At 46.7% G+C, this 18,957-nt stretch overlaps 3 protein-coding genes across 5 annotated transcripts in view; all 3 read left to right on the top strand.

Moving 5' to 3' along the window:
• The first annotated feature begins 972 nt into the window (after positions 1-972).
• On the top strand, positions 973-6,876 carry tmprss13b (transmembrane serine protease 13b). 2 transcript variants are annotated; one of them, XM_062453396.1, is made up of 13 exons: positions 981-1,271; positions 2,735-2,909; positions 3,073-3,183; positions 3,354-3,503; positions 3,647-3,773; positions 4,286-4,384; positions 4,474-4,517; positions 4,644-4,806; positions 5,221-5,399; positions 5,540-5,638; positions 5,750-5,892; positions 6,012-6,167; positions 6,361-6,876. In XM_062453396.1, the coding sequence occupies exons 1-13, from the start codon at positions 1,257-1,259 to the stop codon at positions 6,373-6,375; spliced, it is 1,476 nt and encodes a 491-aa protein (XP_062309380.1). In that variant the 5' UTR covers positions 981-1,256; the 3' UTR covers positions 6,376-6,876. The 2 variants fall into 2 exon arrangements, with proteins under 2 accessions (XP_062309381.1, XP_062309380.1); XM_062453397.1 differs by lacking the exons at positions 4,474-4,517; positions 4,644-4,806 and having other exon boundaries at positions 973-1,271.
• Positions 6,877-7,901: 1,025 nt separating this feature from the next.
• On the top strand, positions 7,902-9,900 carry fxyd2 (FXYD domain containing ion transport regulator 2). Of its 2 annotated transcripts, XM_062453515.1 has the most exons (5): positions 7,905-8,328; positions 8,655-8,690; positions 8,796-8,870; positions 9,336-9,372; positions 9,603-9,900. In XM_062453515.1, exons 1-5 carry the CDS (start codon positions 8,319-8,321, stop codon positions 9,622-9,624), a joined length of 180 nt encoding a protein of 59 aa, XP_062309499.1. In that variant the 5' UTR covers positions 7,905-8,318; the 3' UTR covers positions 9,625-9,900. The 2 variants fall into 2 exon arrangements, with proteins under 2 accessions (XP_062309500.1, XP_062309499.1); XM_062453516.1 differs by lacking the exon at positions 9,336-9,372 and having other exon boundaries at positions 7,902-8,328; positions 8,796-8,899; positions 9,601-9,900.
• Positions 9,901-10,873: 973 nt separating this feature from the next.
• LOC134013545 (cell adhesion molecule DSCAML1-like) overlaps positions 10,874-18,957 on the top strand; it is a 14,533-nt gene continuing 6,449 nt past the window's right edge. Inside the window, 3 exon segments of the mRNA XM_062453050.1 lie at positions 10,874-10,917; positions 18,264-18,322; positions 18,721-18,853. Coding sequence (XP_062309034.1) covers positions 10,874-10,917; positions 18,264-18,322; positions 18,721-18,853 — 236 coding nt within the window.

The raw sequence follows: 18,957 nt of genomic DNA, 5'->3' as shown, positions 1-18,957 counted from the left end.
AAGTAGAGAGAGTATGGGCAGTGTTAATGTAGCCATGTAAGGTGTTTCTTAATGGAACAGAAATAGAACATAAAGAGGACATTTTCCACAGGATGTCGTTTTGACACGTCATGAGAACTATGTGTGTCAAAATAAATTTTCAAAATAGAGAAATGATATCCATGAGATCATCAACATATACAACCCTATGGCCAAAAAATACTAATCTAAAGGTTGAAGAATGACATATTTTCATGTCTATGTACATGGCCTACTGTGGACTATCTGGCACACACACGCACACACACATTCTTCTGTCTTAACAATGAAACTGGCTCGTTCTGGTAACCAGTTGAGCAGGACCGTCAGCAGACTAAATTACCATAGAGAAGGTACTGTACAACCACAGTATCTGGTAGCAGAGAACCATTGTACCTTTCAATGTACTACTGTGATCCTCATCAGATAAACCATGGTTTTTCTGCCAAAACATACAAACAGGCAGACTGTTGTTCCTATTCTAAATTGATTAGAATCAAACAACCTCAATAGAAATCTTAATGCTGGTGTACCAGCATTAATGATAACAGGATCATGTTGGAACAATCACCAACTATTCCAGCCAAAGAGAAAAACTTGGCTTGTAATTTGATGTTTCCCATAAGACTGAATAGGGAACTCATTCTGGGTCATTTGCACCGATGTCGATAAGGAAGATCTGGGATTTTGTGATCGTAAATAATGCGTGTCAAGTAACTGTTTCCATCGAGGCCATTGTTCATTCACATTTCTTTTTAGGACCAGTACCTGTCACACAGGCATAGACAACTGAAAACAATATAAGAGCAAGGGTGTTGACAAGATACATTTTATACCCGCAGTGTTTCACAGACCAGTGGAAGCTGCTGTTGACCCTAACTGCGATGAAGCTATTTTTTCATTTGAGTCACTGCTGTGTGCGTGTGTGTGTGTGTGACAGTTCTAACCAGACCTGGAACCAGTTATGCAGGTAGGGGAAGGACAGTGTATTGGTTGCTGATGACTGCTGAAGGAGTGGTATAGCAGTGAATCACAAGAACTCGACAGTGACAAGAACATAAGGAACAATTGATTCCGAGTCTCCAGAGATGAACCCCCAGTAGTAGTAGGAGGTAGTAGGATTACCTGAGCCTCCGATGAGACTACCGTGTAACGTACAGTAAGGCTATCTACAATTCCTCTGAGAGGACCACAGCTTCCACATTTCACTGCCTGGGTGGGCCTTCGTACACATACCAATGGAAAATGACCAGGTAGGGGCAGTTGTACTGTTCTGTCCACTGTTAAACGGAGCATTTGCTCTTAGCGCAGCCTGCTCTCCTGTTTACAGACCTGGCGGTGCCGTTCATGTGGACCACGTTTAAGTATGTTGCCAGACCAAGACGACTTATTTCGTGTTGTTGATTTATTTCTTGAATTTCTTCACGTGAATTGTGATGAAAAAAAAAATATATGCTTCAGAGAAGCTTACAATGTCTAAAAAGGTTTGTATGTTTGTGTTGAATCGTTTTCTTCTCATGTGTTAATAATACAAGCATGGATGGTGGTTTTTGGGTCTGTGTTCCCAGTGGCTTGGTCTGGGTCAGTGTGTTGGGCTCAGATTGGGTTAACAATCACCGACAGCTACAGAGAACACACCGTGGTTTCTCTTATTTTAAAAACTTGCAGTTTACGAATTGATAAAATGTTGTCAACAAAGGTACAAAATATCTGCTTTTGACTCAGGCAGACAGTCATGGATAACATCGAAATATTGCTGACACACATACTGATTTAACAAATTAAACATCTAGTGTGTACAGATGAAAACCTATATAAATACTTTAATACATATTAACATATTATTATCATATATATATACATTAATGTAATACATATTTTAATAGTGTTCATAAATATGTTTTTACACACTAGATATTTAATTTGTCAGATGCTAACTGCACAATACGTAATATCTGTTTGTATCAGCAATCAGCAAATGACGTGTTTTCCTTGAAGCATGCTTACTCTTAGAAAATTCCAGGTCCGTCAACAGTACATGTGTACCGCCTGGAGCCAGGCAGGTGCTTCTACTAACACATCCAGTAACAACCCTCTTGACTTTGTATCCTTTAGCATACTTATATGAAGTTTATAGAGAGGGAATAAAGTTATTATCATAAAGTAAGCGTGGGATTATTTTTTTTACACTAATGTACAAATTTTAAGCAAGCTTTGTGCAACTATTTACACAGCACAGTAAAAAATAAAAATAAATAAAAGTCATGGATTTTCAATTTCTGTTTAGGTAACAATAACCTTTACTGTGATACATTAGCACAATTGGCTGCTGTACAACTTTCCTTTAGTTGTGTTTATTGGTAAGCCCTCTAACCCTCACTGGACTGCTATCAGGGATGACTGCTGTCACTCCCATATCCAAACCAACCAACTGTTTATATGGGTTCTGTTTGATTAGAAATGCGGTGTAACGAGGAGTAGCATCACATCACATTTAGTCATTTAGCAGATGCTCTTATCCAGAGCGACTTACAGTAAGTACAGGGACATTCCCCCTGAGGCAAGTAGCAACGTCAAGTAGCACGGCCGGGAATCGAACTGGCAACCTTCAGATTACTAGCCCGATTCCCTAACCGCTCAGCCACCTGACTCCCATCACCATCATCAAAAGGAAATGTTGGACACAGTCTTGATTTCCCTCCCTTCTGTCACACAGCAGACTGATGCTCCACCGCCCTACAACTGTGTGCCCACCTCGCTCCCCCCACGGTATGTGGAAGTGGTAGATACCAGAGGCCTTCCTGACCCTACCTTGCCACCCTACCAGCCGTACTACATCCCCCAGCCTCTCCCTCAGGTCAACGTCATCCACGTCAACCAACAAAATAGCCGTAAGATTCATACGTGTCTTGCGTGTGTCTCTCATTCAGCATTACCGATGTGACATTTCCGAATTGGCAAAATCTGCTTTTTTTTCTTCAGGAGAATGAACTTGATCTTGTCCCCTTTGCACCTTTCCAAACTGCGAACGTTTACTTTCTGTCCTCCCCGCAGCCCCTCGTCGCACGAAGGGCGTCTCCTGTCCGCGCAGCTCCCGGTGTTTCGGAGGTTCTGGAGGAACCACCCTGCTGTTGGCCATCATCGCCATCGCAATATGGCTAGGGGGTAAGAAGATCGACAGATTGTTTGGGACACTCTTCATCATTTGGTTCCATTTGAAATCTCCTCTAATGTAGTCGGATGGGCCTCTGTGATCTGACTTTTTTTCCCCACGCTGCCCATGTGTGGTTCACGGGGGACTGACCTGATCTGACCTTTGACCTCCCCCCGTGCAGTGCGTTACGGGTCCTCCCTGGCGTCGGGCTACCTGAGCAACAGCTCGTCTTACCGCCCCAGCGAGGTGGAGAGGGACACGTGCCCTGCCACCGTGGTGACGTGTGACGGGCTGAAGAACTGCAAACTAGGAAGCGACGAGACCAACTGTGGTCAGTCCTCTCCTGCGGCCGACCAAACGCTTCCGCACGCTTCTAGAAACGACAAACGACGCCTGCCTGCGCTCGCGACTCTTTCAGTGTCTGTGTTATCCGTTACTGCTAAAGGCTGAGGTGTGTGTGTGTGTGTGTCACAGTTAGGTTCGCGGCCAACGGGGCTCTGCAGGTGAAGACCGCCAAGTCCGGAAGATTCCTCCCTGTGTGTAGTAGCGGCTGGACCAAGACACTGTCTGACCAAACCTGCGCCCAGCTGGGCTTCAGAGGGTGAGCATGGACCTGGTTTATGCACGGCAAGGAAATGCTCTTAACAAGTCTCCACCAAGTCTCTCAGCGGGATTTGCTGCTCTCTTGTGGTGGATTTGGTGCAGCCAACAAAGTCATTGTCAGCGTGTCTGGGGTCTTTTCTACACTGTGTCTTGGCGCCTCTTATGTCATGGTACAAATACGTAAGGAATATGAAGAAGGATGTGGGGGAAGTCTTTTGTGGAGCAATTGAAGGCAGACACAGAACACTGAACAGACACTGAACAGTCCGTTGCACAGTGATAGGAACACGTTTGTTTACCGTTTCAGCCTCACAGAACAGGCACACGGTAAAGTCAACACAGTTGTCGTGTGTTGTCACAACATCTCACACTGCCGGAACATTCTCTATCGATTTTTTTCATTTCAAAACATCTTACGGTGAACTGCGCTGGACATACAAAAATGAACTTGTGTTGTTCAAGCTCTGTGGTGATGAGTGTTCCTAACCTTGTCTTTGTCATCTGACTCAGGAGCTACAGAGACAGCAGTATGACCAACACGTTCTCCTCCGCCCTCACCATATCACCCAGCACCACGTCAAACTCCATCCAGGGAAAAGTGACGGGCACGTGAGTACCGCGCAACACTTACCAAGTAACAAAAAAAAAGCATTTAACAATGTGAGGGGATGATAAACGTACTGTGTTGGCACCCTCAGCTCGTCGTGCCCTAACCAGAAAGTCGTCTCTCTGCAGTGTGTCAGTGAGTAGCAGTCAATATCATGATCTGTACCACCTCGTCAGTTCCCCATTCGAAAACTATTTCCAATTGCAGCCTCTAGTGTCCAATGGGTGACACTGCTTCTGTGTCTGGCTTACTTCCTGGCAGACTGTGGACAGCCGGCGTACAATAACAGAATCATAGGGGGAGCTCAGTCCACGCTGGGTCAGTGGCCCTGGCAGGTCAGCCTCCATTTCCGGGGTTACCACACCTGCGGAGCCTCCCTGGTGGCCCCTGACTTTGTGGTGACGGCGGCACACTGTTTTAACAGGTCAGTGTACAGGGAGTCAGGTGGCTGAGCGGTTAGGGAATCGGGCTAGTAATCAGAATGTTGCTGGTTCGATTCCCCGGCTGTGAAAAATGACGTTGTGTCCTTGGGCACACACCCTACTTGCCTCGGGGGAATGCCCCTGTACTTACTGTAAGTCGCTCTGGATAAGAGCGTCTGCTAAATGACTAAATGTAAAATGTACAGGGGGGGAAACCTACCAACGATAATAACGACGTATTCATTCAGTCGTGCGCGTGTTTATCCGAAGTAACTTGAAGTAGAGGGGGGGATTTGAACCTGCGACCTCTTGCAGTCCAACGCTCTACCGCTGAGCGTCTACCCGTCCACGAACAGTCCCCCCTACCCTGTATCAACATAAACAGACTGGCTCCCCCCCCCCCCCCCCCCCTCCAGGAAAGACTCGTCCTACTTGGTGCCGGCTAACTGGAAAGTGTACGTGGGCATGGTGTCCCAGAGCACGCTGCCTTCCCCCTACCTGGTGGAGAAGATCATCCTGCACGAGAGCTACAACTCCGACACCAACGACTACGACATCGCCCTGATGAAGCTCATTCAGCCCGTGGTGACATCCAGTCAGTGTCGCCTCTGTTCACGACAGTTACGAGGGGGGGGGGGGGATGTGGAGGGGTCGAAGCCGTGTTGGCTGGAGGTTCTGGTCGACGATGCGTTGTTACGCACCTCACGGCGATGACTTGTGTTTGTGTCGCGACAGATTCAATCCAGCCAGCGTGCCTGCCAGTCAGTGACAAGGTCTTCTCTCCTGGTACAACCTGCTGGACCACGGGATACGGCACCACCGCGGAGGAGGGAGGTGAGTGACATTCGTTGAATTGCCAAAAGGATGCGCGAAGGAAAAGGAAGCACGCCCCAAAAGGACAATTCAGTTGCATGATGGGATTTGTTGTGTGTGCTTGCCGCCCAGGCCGAGGCTCCGACAACCTGATGGAGGTGTCGGTGGACATCATTGACTCGGCTGTCTGTACCCAAAACACGGTGTATGGAAGCAGAGTCACTGACAACATGCTGTGTGCCGGAGATTTGGAAGGCGGCAAGGATTCCTGCCAGGTCAGTCGACGATCCGGGGGCTACGACCGCCAAAGAAATCGCTCGAACGTCTCTACGAGGGCGATCCCTGCCCTTCACTGTCCTAGTCTCAGTGTCCCACCGTGTGTGTTCCCCCTCAGGGTGACAGTGGGGGTCCTCTGGTGTGTAAGGACGTGGACAAGCGCTGGTACCTGACGGGAGTGACCAGCTGGGGGGCGGGCTGCGGGCGGAGGAACCGCCCGGGGGTGTACAGCCGGGTCAGTCGCCTCCTGCCCTGGATCTACAGCAAGATGCAGGTGAGGGGGCCCCCCCTGCACGAGTCTCCGTCTTCGATGGAGAACTCGGTTCGGTTTCCCGTTCGACCCACGTATTTGAGTTGCTTGTCGTGACACTGTGACGTTTGTGCCGCCTCAGCGTGTCCTCGTATCTAATCACAGCGAGCTGAATGTCACCGAGGGCCTTCTGATGTGTTTTTCTCACCCCTTCCAGCAATCGAAACCTTGACGCGAGCCCAGACGCTGTCACAGACGCGGCCTTGTCTCGCCTGGACAAGATACAAGCGGAGAAACTCCTTCTCGACGTCCAGTCTTGAGCCTGGTGTGACCAGGGAGATTTCAAATAAGGGTTTGACCCTCATATGTGACATCAACTAAAGACACTTGAACAAACCTCAAAACATACAGCTGTTGAAATCAACTATTACAAGTCAAATTCTTCTATTTATTGTGTTGGTAGTAATTGCTGACGTGTAACAGTTGACACTCAAGAATGATTCCTTAAGATAACCTCAGCTTGACTTTTCCACATTCTGTTGTTCCACAACAATTTTCTTGTAATATGTAGATGTGAAGGATGAGAGAAGGATTGGTGTATTTTGCATCTTTTCTGATAACTCAGATTACATGATGGCACTGATCATTGGTAGATGTCGTTCCTATGTTCACTTTCAAACTCCAGTGTGACATGCATTCATGAATAAACCTTTGATTGATTTCCTTCAAATTCATTCACATTGTTATCATCTAGGTTATTATTATTTGTTTTATTTTTTCACCATTCAATATGGCATCCAAGTCAGTGGGTAGTAGATTGAAATCATTTATATGTGACTTATCAAACCCATGTTGTCATGGACTTTACTGGGGAGAGATCCATTCGGGAAACTGCTCTGAACATGTAGTTAAACAAGCTATCAATTACTTCACAGCCACAATGGAATGAGAAAAGTGAAGCTCAACACAAGCAACCCTTCACAGATAAATGTGGTCAGTTAACACCGTTAACTGTTCGTTTCGATTCTAGATACTAGCCAAAGAACTATCGTGCTGCTACAAACTGGTTTAAAAAAGCCGTTGAACCACTTCTAGGAACTACATCTCGACAAGGTAGTGTGGATTTTCCATTTATTAGAGAACATGGGCGAAGAGAACATTAGTGAGAGAGTTGTTGCATGTCGACATGTGAATAAATGACCAGCTAATATCCAGCAGGCCTCAATGGCAAACTAGAGGTTTACAGAGGACATTATTGTTTATGTTATGTCATTATCCGAAGGACTAACGCAGCCATGCTCACAAGACGTGTGTTCGGACCCCTACAGACTCACAACCACACACAAACACACACTTACTGAATTCAACTCATACTGCTGTTTCCTCGCTCTCCTGGGTGAGTCTCTTATCTCAGAGGAGATGGTTGTTTTGTACTACATGGGTTTTCCACTATTTTCACCATTGTTGTGTCTCTACGTCTGTCGTCATGAAGGGCAATTTGAGCATTAGAGAATCACATGTTTGGAACCTGGTTCTAGCTGATTTCCCCCACAATCATTAACTTTTCCACCAACCACGCTGTCTGCTGAGAGAATCATTTCAACCCTGGACACCTTTACAGTAAGCAGTTTAACTGTGAACCAAGCGGAAACATCGTTTTGTTCTCTTATCTTCATCCCAACTTTACAACATCATTGATCCCATCCCCGCAAACATGATCCGGATAACTGAATTCAAATTCAAACCATTTTCTTGTTTGTCGGATATACAGCTGTTGATCATGTTCTCACACAATCCCCATTCCCTCCTTGTTTTAGTCAACGTACTGATAAACTGTACTTAAACTTCCTCACTATGTAGAAGGCATGTTGTCAGAAGCTCATGTTCAAATAGTCAAATAGGGAAGGCATACTTCTGGCTCTCTGTTTCTCTATGTCAGTTGATTCATTCTATTGAAGGAGTAGCAATCTTTTAACAGCCATGTGGATTGTTCCCACTTGGTTTTGATGACATTGACTGATGATTGCCAGGGAACACACTGTAATACATTGTAGATTAGTGTGTGTGTGTTTGGATAGTGTGGGCAGGGTTAAGTTTTGTCTAAGCATCTCCCTTCAAGCAGCCAGCTCCTGACCTCATTCAAACTGCGGCTCTCAACACAGACAGACGTACAACATGGGCGGAGGTAAGACTTCTCAATCTATGAATGCTCTACCACACAAGTTTCCACCAAGACTTCAAAATACCACAGGAATGATAATGTTTACATTTACATTTAGTCATTTAGCAGACGCTCTTATCCAGAGCGACTTACAGTAAGTACAGGGACATTCCCCCGAGGCAAGTAGGGTGAAGTGCCTTGCCCAAGGACACAACGTCAGTTGGCATGACCGGGAATCGAACTGGCAAATTTCGGATTACTAGCCCGATTCCCTCACCGCTCAGCCACCTGACACTGTTGTTGGCATTCCTTTTCATATCCTTTCCCTTTATTTTGTCTCCACAATTCAGACACACCAGACCCTGTGGACGCCGACTTCAACTACGGTGTGTGACTCAAACCTAGCCTGGTGTCAAAGACAACACGTGTGCTTGGATTAGTAATTGGTTCTGTCCTGAACGGTTGTCTTTGCTATTTATTTCTCCTATCAGACTATTATTTAATTCGAAAAGGAGGACTCATCTTCGCTGGCGTGCTCTTTTTGGTGGGAATTGCTATCCTTTTCAGTAAGTTTTGCCATCCTGCTCACAAACGCCTGCTGACAAAATTGAGTCTTCGTGGGTTATCTTCCAATCTTCCGATGATTGTGGCGACATTGCTGCTACTTCAAGGGGTGGCAATGTGTTTACGGGGAGTCAGGTGGCTGAGCGGTGAGGGAATCGGGCTAGTAATCCGAAGGTTGCCAGTTCGATTCCCGGTCATGCCAACTGACGTTGTGTCCTTGGGCAAGGCACTTCACCCTACTTGCCTCGGGGGAATGTCCCTGTACTTACTGTAAGTCGCTCTGGATAAGAGCGTCTGCTAAATGACTAAATGTAAATGTTTATGTTCAGTGTAATGGGTGGTGGTTTAATGAGCAATTGTTAGGAACGTGTGCTTTTGTAAACATGACTAAGCTCAAGTGTTGTGGATGTGACTGTGTGAGGAAACAGAGCTATTCATTTGACTGTGCTGTGTATTTTGTGCCGCAGGTAAGAAGCTGAACTGTGGGGCAAATCGGAAAGCAAAGTAAGTAAACATCAAATGCATCCCACACTATTACGTTTCACAAACTATTTAGGTACAGAACTATGTCCATATGTGAAGCCCTCTGTGAAGTCCTCTGTCACACTGCTTTGAAAATACTTTACAAATACATTTAGATTTGACATTGTACTTGAAGAAACTAATAATTCACCGCAAAGTAACACACCTTAATCCTCTGTGGTCCAATGGTTTGTCTCGTGCTTCGTCTACAGGCCTGCGAGCACTGAGAAATGAGTCACAACGACAGATCAGCGGACACCCTTCTACTACCCAGAGGTTGGACAGCGAGGAATGGATGCTCGAATTAGCATAGGTTTGCTGTACATGTTACATAAAAACAACCATAACAACTTCGTGACATAGCCTGGTCTGTCGTCGTGTGAAGTAGGATGCCCTTGCTCACCACTGTAACGATGTAGTTAGAAGGCAAACGGAGAATCCGTGTCTAGAATGTGGCTGTTCAGTTTGTGACCTGACTCCTGTTAATAAAACTGTTGTTCTATACGTGTGCTCATTTGGCGGGAAATGTATTCAGGTTGACCACGATTTGGATGGTAGGGTACGGCATTATCGGCGACGACCTCGTCACCTGTGCCTGCCGTCCTGCAACCTTCTCAACCGCTCACTGCTCACAATAAGTAATACCTGATTTGTATGATTTCTTTCGACCAGGGGGTGGCAGCAAACACTTAGCAAATGCCTCTCGAGGCGCGAGTTCCACCCCCAGTCCAATGGTTCAAGACAGGACGCCGACATGCTGAGACAAGTTGAGGCGCGCATCGGGCAAGTAGGGACAAGTTGATGCTGAAGTAAAAAAAATGTTTTTGAAATCCTTTTGGGTGGTCGGTTGGGAAACGGTTGTGTTTTGGATTGGATTTTGAGCAACATAGGTGTTATGTTTCTACACAATAGGTAGCTGTTCCGTAGGCAATGTAAACAGGCCTCTCAATAATCGATCAATGTGTTAAAGGAAGCGTTGTCAAGTTTGACAAACATTTCTCCCATATCGAATTGACCCAGGCCTATGTAGCCCAAATGCAACGAAAAACATTCCAAATGAATGAGATACGTCAGTTGTGCATGCATATTTGACATGTATTTTCAAAACAAGATATGAAAGTATAACCACACAGTGGTTTTGTTGTAGGCAACAGGTTATCTCATGGAATAGGGCCCGGAATGAGGGGTTCCAAAGTGTTTAAAGTCAGGTGACTTCACAAATTCGGCGAGGGCAAATAAACAGAGAGGTTAGTTGAGTTAACTGCATCACCTGTCAATTCGGTGGGAGACCAGGCCAATGCTCAGTCAGGCTTGCAGGCTACTAGAATGATGTGGAGAGAAGAAAGAGATGAATGTTTTAAACAGGTCAGTGTACGGATGCACACTTGTGGTGCCGACAGGTTTCTGGGACAGGTTGACAAAGCACATTCATCAGCGAGGCTGCTCTGTCCTGGGCTAATTATTCTTGAGTAAATAAGTCATCATGGATGAGTCAGAAGCGGATGACAAAACACACAAACTGTCATGGTAAAGCTTACAAGTTGTAGGCGACTATAAACGCACACACACATTGTGTGATTGGCGTGAAAGTTGCATATTCCACCAAGTTCTTCAGCAATCTGAAAATCCATAACAACAAATCAGTGTGTGCTCCTCTAAATTTTTAATCCTATTCTGAGTGCATGTGCGCAGTTTGAAAAGTATTTTTGAACCGCAATCATTTACAAGTCGTCTGTTCGTATAAGTAGTAGCATGTGCGCACGTAGGCCTAATTGCTAATAATTAGGTGCATCAATATCAAAGAAGTTCGCTGCCATTCAAGGTTTCGGAACGTGAGGAAGATTTGACCTTTTTTAGTACACAACTAATATTCTCTGGTTGGAACCTCTATCCTTGTGTGAGTGTATTTGTGTGTGCATGTACGCGCGTGCGGCTGTGTGTGTGTGTTCTGTGTGTCTGTCATCACGCCGCTAAGTGCATATGGCTCTGTTGCTGCGGAGGAAATAACGTTTATGTCAATGCGTATTGAGAGTCAGTTATACCACGCTTGAGCCCAATCAAAGTCATGACTCATAAAGCGAATTTGGATTAAGTAATGAAGAGTCTCCGAATAGATATCCATTGCGCAAAGGACAAATGTAGTTAGCAAGTCGTTTTTACAGAGGTGGGCACGCTCACCTGTGTGGCAAGCCCAAAACTCCACCTGTCTGCGCCCGAGCATATCCATATGGGAACGAATGGAATGACCGCTGCTAAACTCATCTCGATCAGTGTTGAGCTCTCGCTGTGGCGCATCGTTCGGCGGCGTTTCATTAGAGTACGGAGGGAGGGTTTCTATGCATGGTAGCGACATCGGGAGGAGGGTGCATGGGCGGGGCTCAGGCAGTTCTCATTTCCCCGCGATGGTTAGCGGGGCAGCAGGGCTGGAGAGTCCGCCGGGGAGCCTAGTCGCCAGTCCAGCACGGAGACTCGCCTGGCCAAACACTGCGCCGCACGTTCGCCAGGATTGCCAAACATTCCTGAAAAATATACCTGCTATTTATGGCATGTGGCTTGTAACTTTACTCTTGCTGTACTCTCTCCAAGAAGGTAATGCAATGGCTTTATAATTTATTTCCTTTATATTTCGCTTATCTACAGTGCCTGAGTTATTGCAGTTTGAGCAAGAGTATTGTAGTATTGTAATCATTGGCAGCAGAATCTAAGTTGTTAAGAAATTCGGTGGGGATGGCCATGTAATTGTATTGATCTATTATTGGAAGCCATGGAATTAGGAGTTTGCCAAACGAATCAGCCTACTTTTAAAAATGTAATTGTGTCAGCAAAGTGTAGGTAGTAACTAAATGGTTATTTGTTTTTAACGTGTGAAGTTCATTTTCTTTTTCGATTGCTATGTGGTCGTGTGCACCAGTCCGTGGTGCCGCAGATGGTGCAGATAGCACGGTTTGTTTTCGCATTATACTAAGGAGAATTATGAATATGTAAAATGGCTGGATAGAGGGAACGGTGTCGAAGACAGGGAAATGGAAACATGTTTTGAACGCCTGAATCTATTACTTTATGATGCTCAAAAACTTATGTTGGCCGAAAAGTTATTTCTTGTTATGAGTGGAGAATATTATTTGATGGTCCTTTCACGTTTTTCGATTGTTTTTTTGGGGGGCCAGCAGTGATTGTGTGCGCTTCGTTGGTGTGGTTTTGTGGGTCCGTATATATGGTTGTGTTTGAGCGCTGGCTGAAAGCTCCGGCGCATCATTCTGAAGGGGGGCTCTTGTGATTTTTGGGAGATAATCTTCAGAAGATTTTTGGCAAGACTCTGCAGCTGACGAGTCGTTGCCATGTGTCAAATAAAGGCCCCCTTTCACCTAAATGATGAGAGCAATTAGGCCTCTTCCCACAATGAATAAACAATTAAATATTTTAAGAATTGTTATTTATTCAGATGCATTTGCATTTAATTCTGGTGATTTAATTTGTCTTCAATATATTGCATTGTGTTTTCGAAAGAAATGAAATCCTCATATTTCAAAGGCTTGTTCAATATGGCAGCAAATCCCCGACCCTATTACCAAGTTGATCTCTCCTGCTATTACAGTGTATTATAATAATCCTGAACAAATCTGCGTTGAAAATAATACAGAAACTCAACAGCATTTCTACATCCAGGCCTTCTCATAACCCTTTGTTTATTCGGCCTGTTTAGAGTGATGCATGTAAGGTTATGAATGACGATTTCATAAATGGCACAGGCCTGGAACAATACCTAGATGTGGTTATCAAAATGACATGAAGAATTCGGCAAGGTTTGCAGATATGAATGTAAAATGCCTTTGTTTGTCAGACAACATTTTTGCTTTTCGTTTCTATCTCTTGATGTTGGAGTTGAGAATACGGCACAGTTTGCAAATTATAGTTGATATTTTGTTTTTATATCTCTATACATCTGAGGTCCTTTTAAAGTCTTATCCGCACAATTACCGAATATCATTAAAACCTTTATAAATATACGATTTCAGTTTAGCATTCGAGCGGTCCCTATAAATGTATAATTTGATCTATTTTAGTTGACGAAATTAGATACCCCAGGTGCGTGGGTACATATGGACAAGCCCAGGCGTGTTTCCCACTAATAGCGCACCTGAACCCAGGGTGCGCTGTGTGTGTGTGTGTGTGTGTGTGTGTGTGTGTGTGTGCGTGTGTGTGAATGTGTGTGTTTGTGTGTGTTTGTGCGTGTGTGTGTGTGTGCGGGCGCACGCGGGGAGGGGAGGGGGAGTATATGGAAGCCATTGGAAGGGGACACCCCCGTTGGTCTGTTGTCACAAATTGGGATTTAGTTCATTTCAGTGACAGTCAATAGCCTATGATTTATGAAGTAGCTTCACACAATATAGCCTACTTAAAACCTATGATTTATATAAATAATAAGCTATATGTCTGACAGAAATGTGTTTTTACACAATATAGGCTATGCCTAGACTTAAACACAAAATTCAATAGGCTCATAATTGCCCAATTACAAAAAAGGAGAAAAAACCAGTGGGGCCCTTAAACCATTTCTAGATGGCAATTATTGAGAAAGATATGCTAATTAATAGGCCTGTTGTTTTTTTTTCAATCTTTAGGCCTATATTATGGAACCGCACCTTACGGACTAACAAACTGAATTTCGTCTGTTTGCGAGGTCGCACATTCAAAAATAATTTGATTGGAATGTATTTCGATGTAAAATGTCTTTTAATTTTCTCAATATTCTTGTGCATATTGACCAAAACTAATGATAATGTTGCTTTATGTTTAAAATGTGTATGAAATTATTGAATTAGGGCCAGGGTCAAGAGTCAAGTTAATATAAATGGAAGCATTCAAAAAATAAAATAAGCCTGGACCATTTTCCACCTTTTTACATACAACTGTAAAGATAGGCTTATACGCCCAATTTTGGGAGGGATCGTAATCAAATAGCACTCAACCTCCCTCTCCCCCCAACCACCCCGCACTCACACCTTTACCACCAAACTATCACCACGAAAACGTCCCCTGCCCTCCCTCCCTCCATCTCCTCCCTCGTAAAAAATAGAAATATGCTAAATTGTTCGCTCTCTTCGCTCTCCATTTTAGCCCAAATCCCCAGCTGCCTTCTCTTCTCAGCTGCACAATTAGCGTTGCGATCTGCAGTATCACCCAATGACAGAGCAGCAAACCGGGTCAAGGGCCAAAAGAGTACCAATGACTGCTCACAGCGCTCGTCTCTATTTTTTACAATCGAATATATCCACAGATGTTCCTACAGTAGGCTACAGGGATATGCATTGGGCCTTATGATTTGCATCCAGGCCTGGACTACTTCTTGTATTGACTACTAAAGCTTCTCTTATGAATGTCGCTATTGTCGATGGTTCTAACAAGCCTATAGCCTACAGTTTTTTCCACAGTTAAAGCTATTTTAGAGGCATTTTCATACTAAAACATATATTTATTTTTGACTGCTATATGGGCTTTAGTACACGATTTTAAATTTGATCTCAAATGTGTGACGTGTCCTAATTGTGGTAGGCTAATATCTTAAATCTAATAATCAGGTTTTCAAATTATTTGACGTGACAGACAGTGTTATGTTGATATTGTCGTTTGTCACATGTACACGTCGCCATCTTTTTCTTTGACCCCCAAAAACTTTTTCACTGCAGTTGATGGCAAATCGATTTGTGAAGTGTAAACCATTGGGCATGGTCTGTGTTCCACTTAGTGACGTCCGTAATCAGAATGAGGGTCCGTTATGATTTGGTGTGGTGTTAACGCCTTGGTAAAACATCCTTGGCGCTCGGTGCTGGTATAGGAGTGGCGCGTTGCAGTGGTGGCAAGCAAATGAGAGCGCAAAGCAATCGGGGCACCTCAGCTTACGGTTCCCCAACGAAGGAGCTCCACGCCCCACCGATAGGATGTCACACCTCGCTGCCATGTCTGCTAACGGACCTTCCTGTGTCGCCATCTCCTCTTTGAATTAGTTAATGGGCTAGTGATAAATCTCGAAAATGCAAAGCAGGGAGAATAACTCAACTGAAACCGTCAACCACAAAACAATTATTTATAGAACAGAAAACGCCACGCGAAACCTGTCAGCGCATGGATTTTTGAACGTGCGTTAGGAGAACCGGTAGCTCAGGTGCGCAAAATTGAGCAGCGTTACCATCGTCTTTCCCCTTGAGTCTTCAGTTTCCTATTTTGGTTAGCTAGCCTACATGTAGTCAAAATGTACAAACATGGCAAGCAGGTGGTTGTTTTTGTCGAAAGTATTCTCTCTCTCTCTTTCCTCCCTCCCTCCATCCCTGCCTCCCTCCCTCCATCTCACTGCACACTCTCCCCCTCCCTCTCTCTGGCTCATCACTGGGCAGAATTAAAGGTTGGGGGAGGGGCGTTTTTTTTTAATGCAGACTGAACTGGGACTTGTGATCCACAGATTTGATATTCACATTAAGGGAGAAAACTGGCTGCTTTGATGTGAGGGGAGAGCGGGCCTCGCGGGACTGCTGAAGTAGCACACTTTTTCACTGACGCAGCACGGGCTGGGGGGTAGGGGTGGGGGGTGGGAGGTGGGGGGCGTTGGGGGGGGGGTGTTAAGGGATTGGGGGGCAGAGTGTACAGAATGAAGGGGTGGGACGACTCAAAGCCCTTCCTTGATAAGACGTAACCTCACCTACTTATTCAAGACCCCCCCCCGAGGATTATGCATTAGCTTACACCTAACCCACTCTCTCCCCTTTCCCGGTGCAGTTTGTCTGTTTGTGCCCCACCGTTCCCTCCCTACCCCCTCTCCCCCGCGCGCCCTCGCTCGGCGCACACGCGGGGGGGGGGACACACGAACGCCTCGCCGTTTTTTGGGGGGGAGAGCACTTGGGCACAGACGCCAAAACACGAAGGCTTGAAACGCCTCCCGTCAAGACGACACTTCCAGGATCCAAGCTAGCGTAGGGAAAGGTGAGCGATGGATATATTGGGGAGGGGGTGGGGGGGAGGGAATCAAGCTCAGGGAGGAAGGGAAGGAGAAGAGCAGGAGCAACACACTGGAAACAAGAGTTTCAGTCTGGCTGAAAATGATCCTACATCTGTCTCCATGGGAAGAGGAGCTCCATGATGTGTGACAGAGAGAGAGAGAGAGAGAGAGAGAGAGGGGGAGAGAGAGAGAGAGAGAGAGGGGGGGGGGAGAGAGAGAGAGGGAGAGAGGGGGGGAGAGAGAGAGGGGGGGAGAGAGAGAGGGAGAGAGGGGGGGAGAGAGAGATAGGGAGAGAGAGAGAGAGAGAGAGGGGGAGGGAAAGAGAGAGAGGGAGAGAGGGGGGGAGATGAGAGAGAGGGGGAGAGAGAGAGAGAGAGAGAGGGGGGGAGAGAGAGAGAGGGAAAGAGGGGGGGAAAGAGAGAGAGGGAGAGAGAGAGAGAGAGAGAGAGAGAGGGGGAGAGAGAGAGAGAGAGAGGGGAGAGAGAGAGTGAGAGAGAGAGAGAAGGAGAGAGGGGGGGGGAGAGAGAGAGAGAGAGAGAGAGAGAGAGAGGAGAGAGAGAGAGAAGAGAGAGAGAGAGAGAGAGAGAGAGAGAGAGAGGGGGGGGGGAGACGTGGGCGGGGTGGTGGGGGGGATAGAGAGAGAACGAGAGGTACAGAGAGAGAGAGAGAAAGAGAGAGAGAGCGAGCACTGATGTGTGTGCACACGAGTGGAGGGGTTCAAGAGATGGGAGCGAGAGCGAGACAGCGAAAGAGAGGAAGTGTTCCGCGTTCGGTTGGATGCAGGGGAGCGCTGGGTGTGAGAATGTGTATTCGGGGGGGTGGGGGGGGAGGCGCTGGCATTTGTGTTACTTGCTCATCTGTGTGTGCACCGTGTTTTACACACAGTATGGGTGCGTGTGTGTACGTGTGTGTGTGTGAGAGTGTGAGATTGAGAGAGAGGGCTAGAGAGAGAAGGGTAGAGAGAGAGGTAGAAAGAGAGAGAGAGGGGCAGAGAGAGAGAGGAGTAGAGACAGAGAGAGAGAGAGAGGGGGGTAGAGAGAGAGAGAGAGAGAAGGTAGAGAGAGAGAGGAAGAGAGAGAGAGGGAGAGGAGAGAGAAGAGAGGGGCAGAGAGAGAGAGAGAGAGGGCAGAGAGAGAGAGAGAGGTAGAGAGAGAGAGAGAGAGGGTAGAGAGAGAGAGGTAGAAAGAGAGAGAGGGGCAGAGAGAGAGAGAGAGAGAGGGGTAGAGAGAGGTAGAGAGAGAGAGGGGTAGAGAGAGAGAGGTAGAGAGGGAAAAGAAAGCCGGCGCGTAGGTGCGGCCCCGCGTCCCCCCCCCCCCCCCCGCGCGCGCTCTGGAAAGACGTAGACCAGCTGCATTATGCATAATGAAGTCTTTGCATAGGCAATGGCCGCTGCCTCTTCTCTCTCTCTCTCTCTCTCTCTCTCTCTCCTCTCTCTCTCCCTCTCTCTCTCTCTCTCTCTCTCTCTCTCTCTACTCATCTCTCTCCTCTCTCTCTCTCTCTCCCTCTCTCTCTCTCTCTTCTCTCTCCCTCTCTCTCTCTCTCTCTCTCTCTCTCTCTCTCTGTCTCTCTCTCTCTCTCTCTGCCATCCATATTCATGCCTCGTCCTCCAGCAGCCTGCATAAAATAGTAGCTCAGTGTGCTACTCTGGCTGGCAGCCTTGGCTCAGTCTCCACAACACCATCAGTAGGCACCGCTGCAGCACCGTAGCGAAAACACCTCGCCACGCCGTGGACGTCGTCGCGTTTCACTTTTTCGGGGCGGAGTCGTCGCCGGCCCGAACCGGGGGGGGGGCTTGTTGTGTCTTTATTGGGTTGTGGAGGCCGGGGGTCTCGAGGGCACGCTCGGCAGATTGTTCCCCCCCTTGTGTCTTCTGTCCCTGTAGGTGGTCGGGGGTCGACACAGGTTTCATGTCAGCTGGGGTCTCTGTGGAGCTGGGCTTTGGTTTTTCTGGAGTTCGGTGGTTTTGATACTGTCCTACTGGGTTGCAAAAAAAACAACCTCAAGCGCTGACTGACTTGAGTCAGTTGTTCAGTAACAGATTCCTCAAAATGGTGGTTACTGTTTCACAGCCTCTCTGTCGGTTTGTTTCTTGCCTCTTCCTTGAGTTATGTTCCAAGGCCTCACATAATGCATATACATGTCAGACTCAGGTTTAGACTTTTGTTGTTGTGTCTTTTTTTAGCATTTTGAGCTTTCACATGTCTCCTGCCTCCATGGCAACCCATCTGTCTCCTCCCAGTGTGTGTGTGTGTGTGTGTGTGTGTGTGTGTGTGTGTATCTCCTAAGAGCTGCAGCGTGTGCCCGTGCGTGTGTGTGGAGTGCTCATCTGTCTCCGACAGCCTTTGAGTGGTACGAGTTTGCCCTGATCCCCTCTCTATCCCACTCCCCACTCCAGCCCCAGGGCCCTAATCTAGGAGGGGTGGGCGGTAGTGGAGAAGGTCCTACTGCCCAGCCCCCCCCTAAGCTCTCAGGGTGACCCCAGCTTGCACAGCCCCCCCTCCACCCCCCCCCCCCCCCATTTTAGTCCAGTCTCCCCCCATTGGGAGATTATAGATATTGCAATCTTTAATATGAGC

This window comes from Osmerus eperlanus, chromosome 27 (genome assembly GCF_963692335.1).
Source record: "Osmerus eperlanus chromosome 27, fOsmEpe2.1, whole genome shotgun sequence".
Taxonomy (NCBI): domain Eukaryota; kingdom Metazoa; phylum Chordata; class Actinopteri; order Osmeriformes; family Osmeridae; genus Osmerus; species Osmerus eperlanus.
The sequence above is the reverse complement of the archived record's forward strand: the minus strand, read 5'-3'. Positions and strand labels throughout refer to the sequence as shown.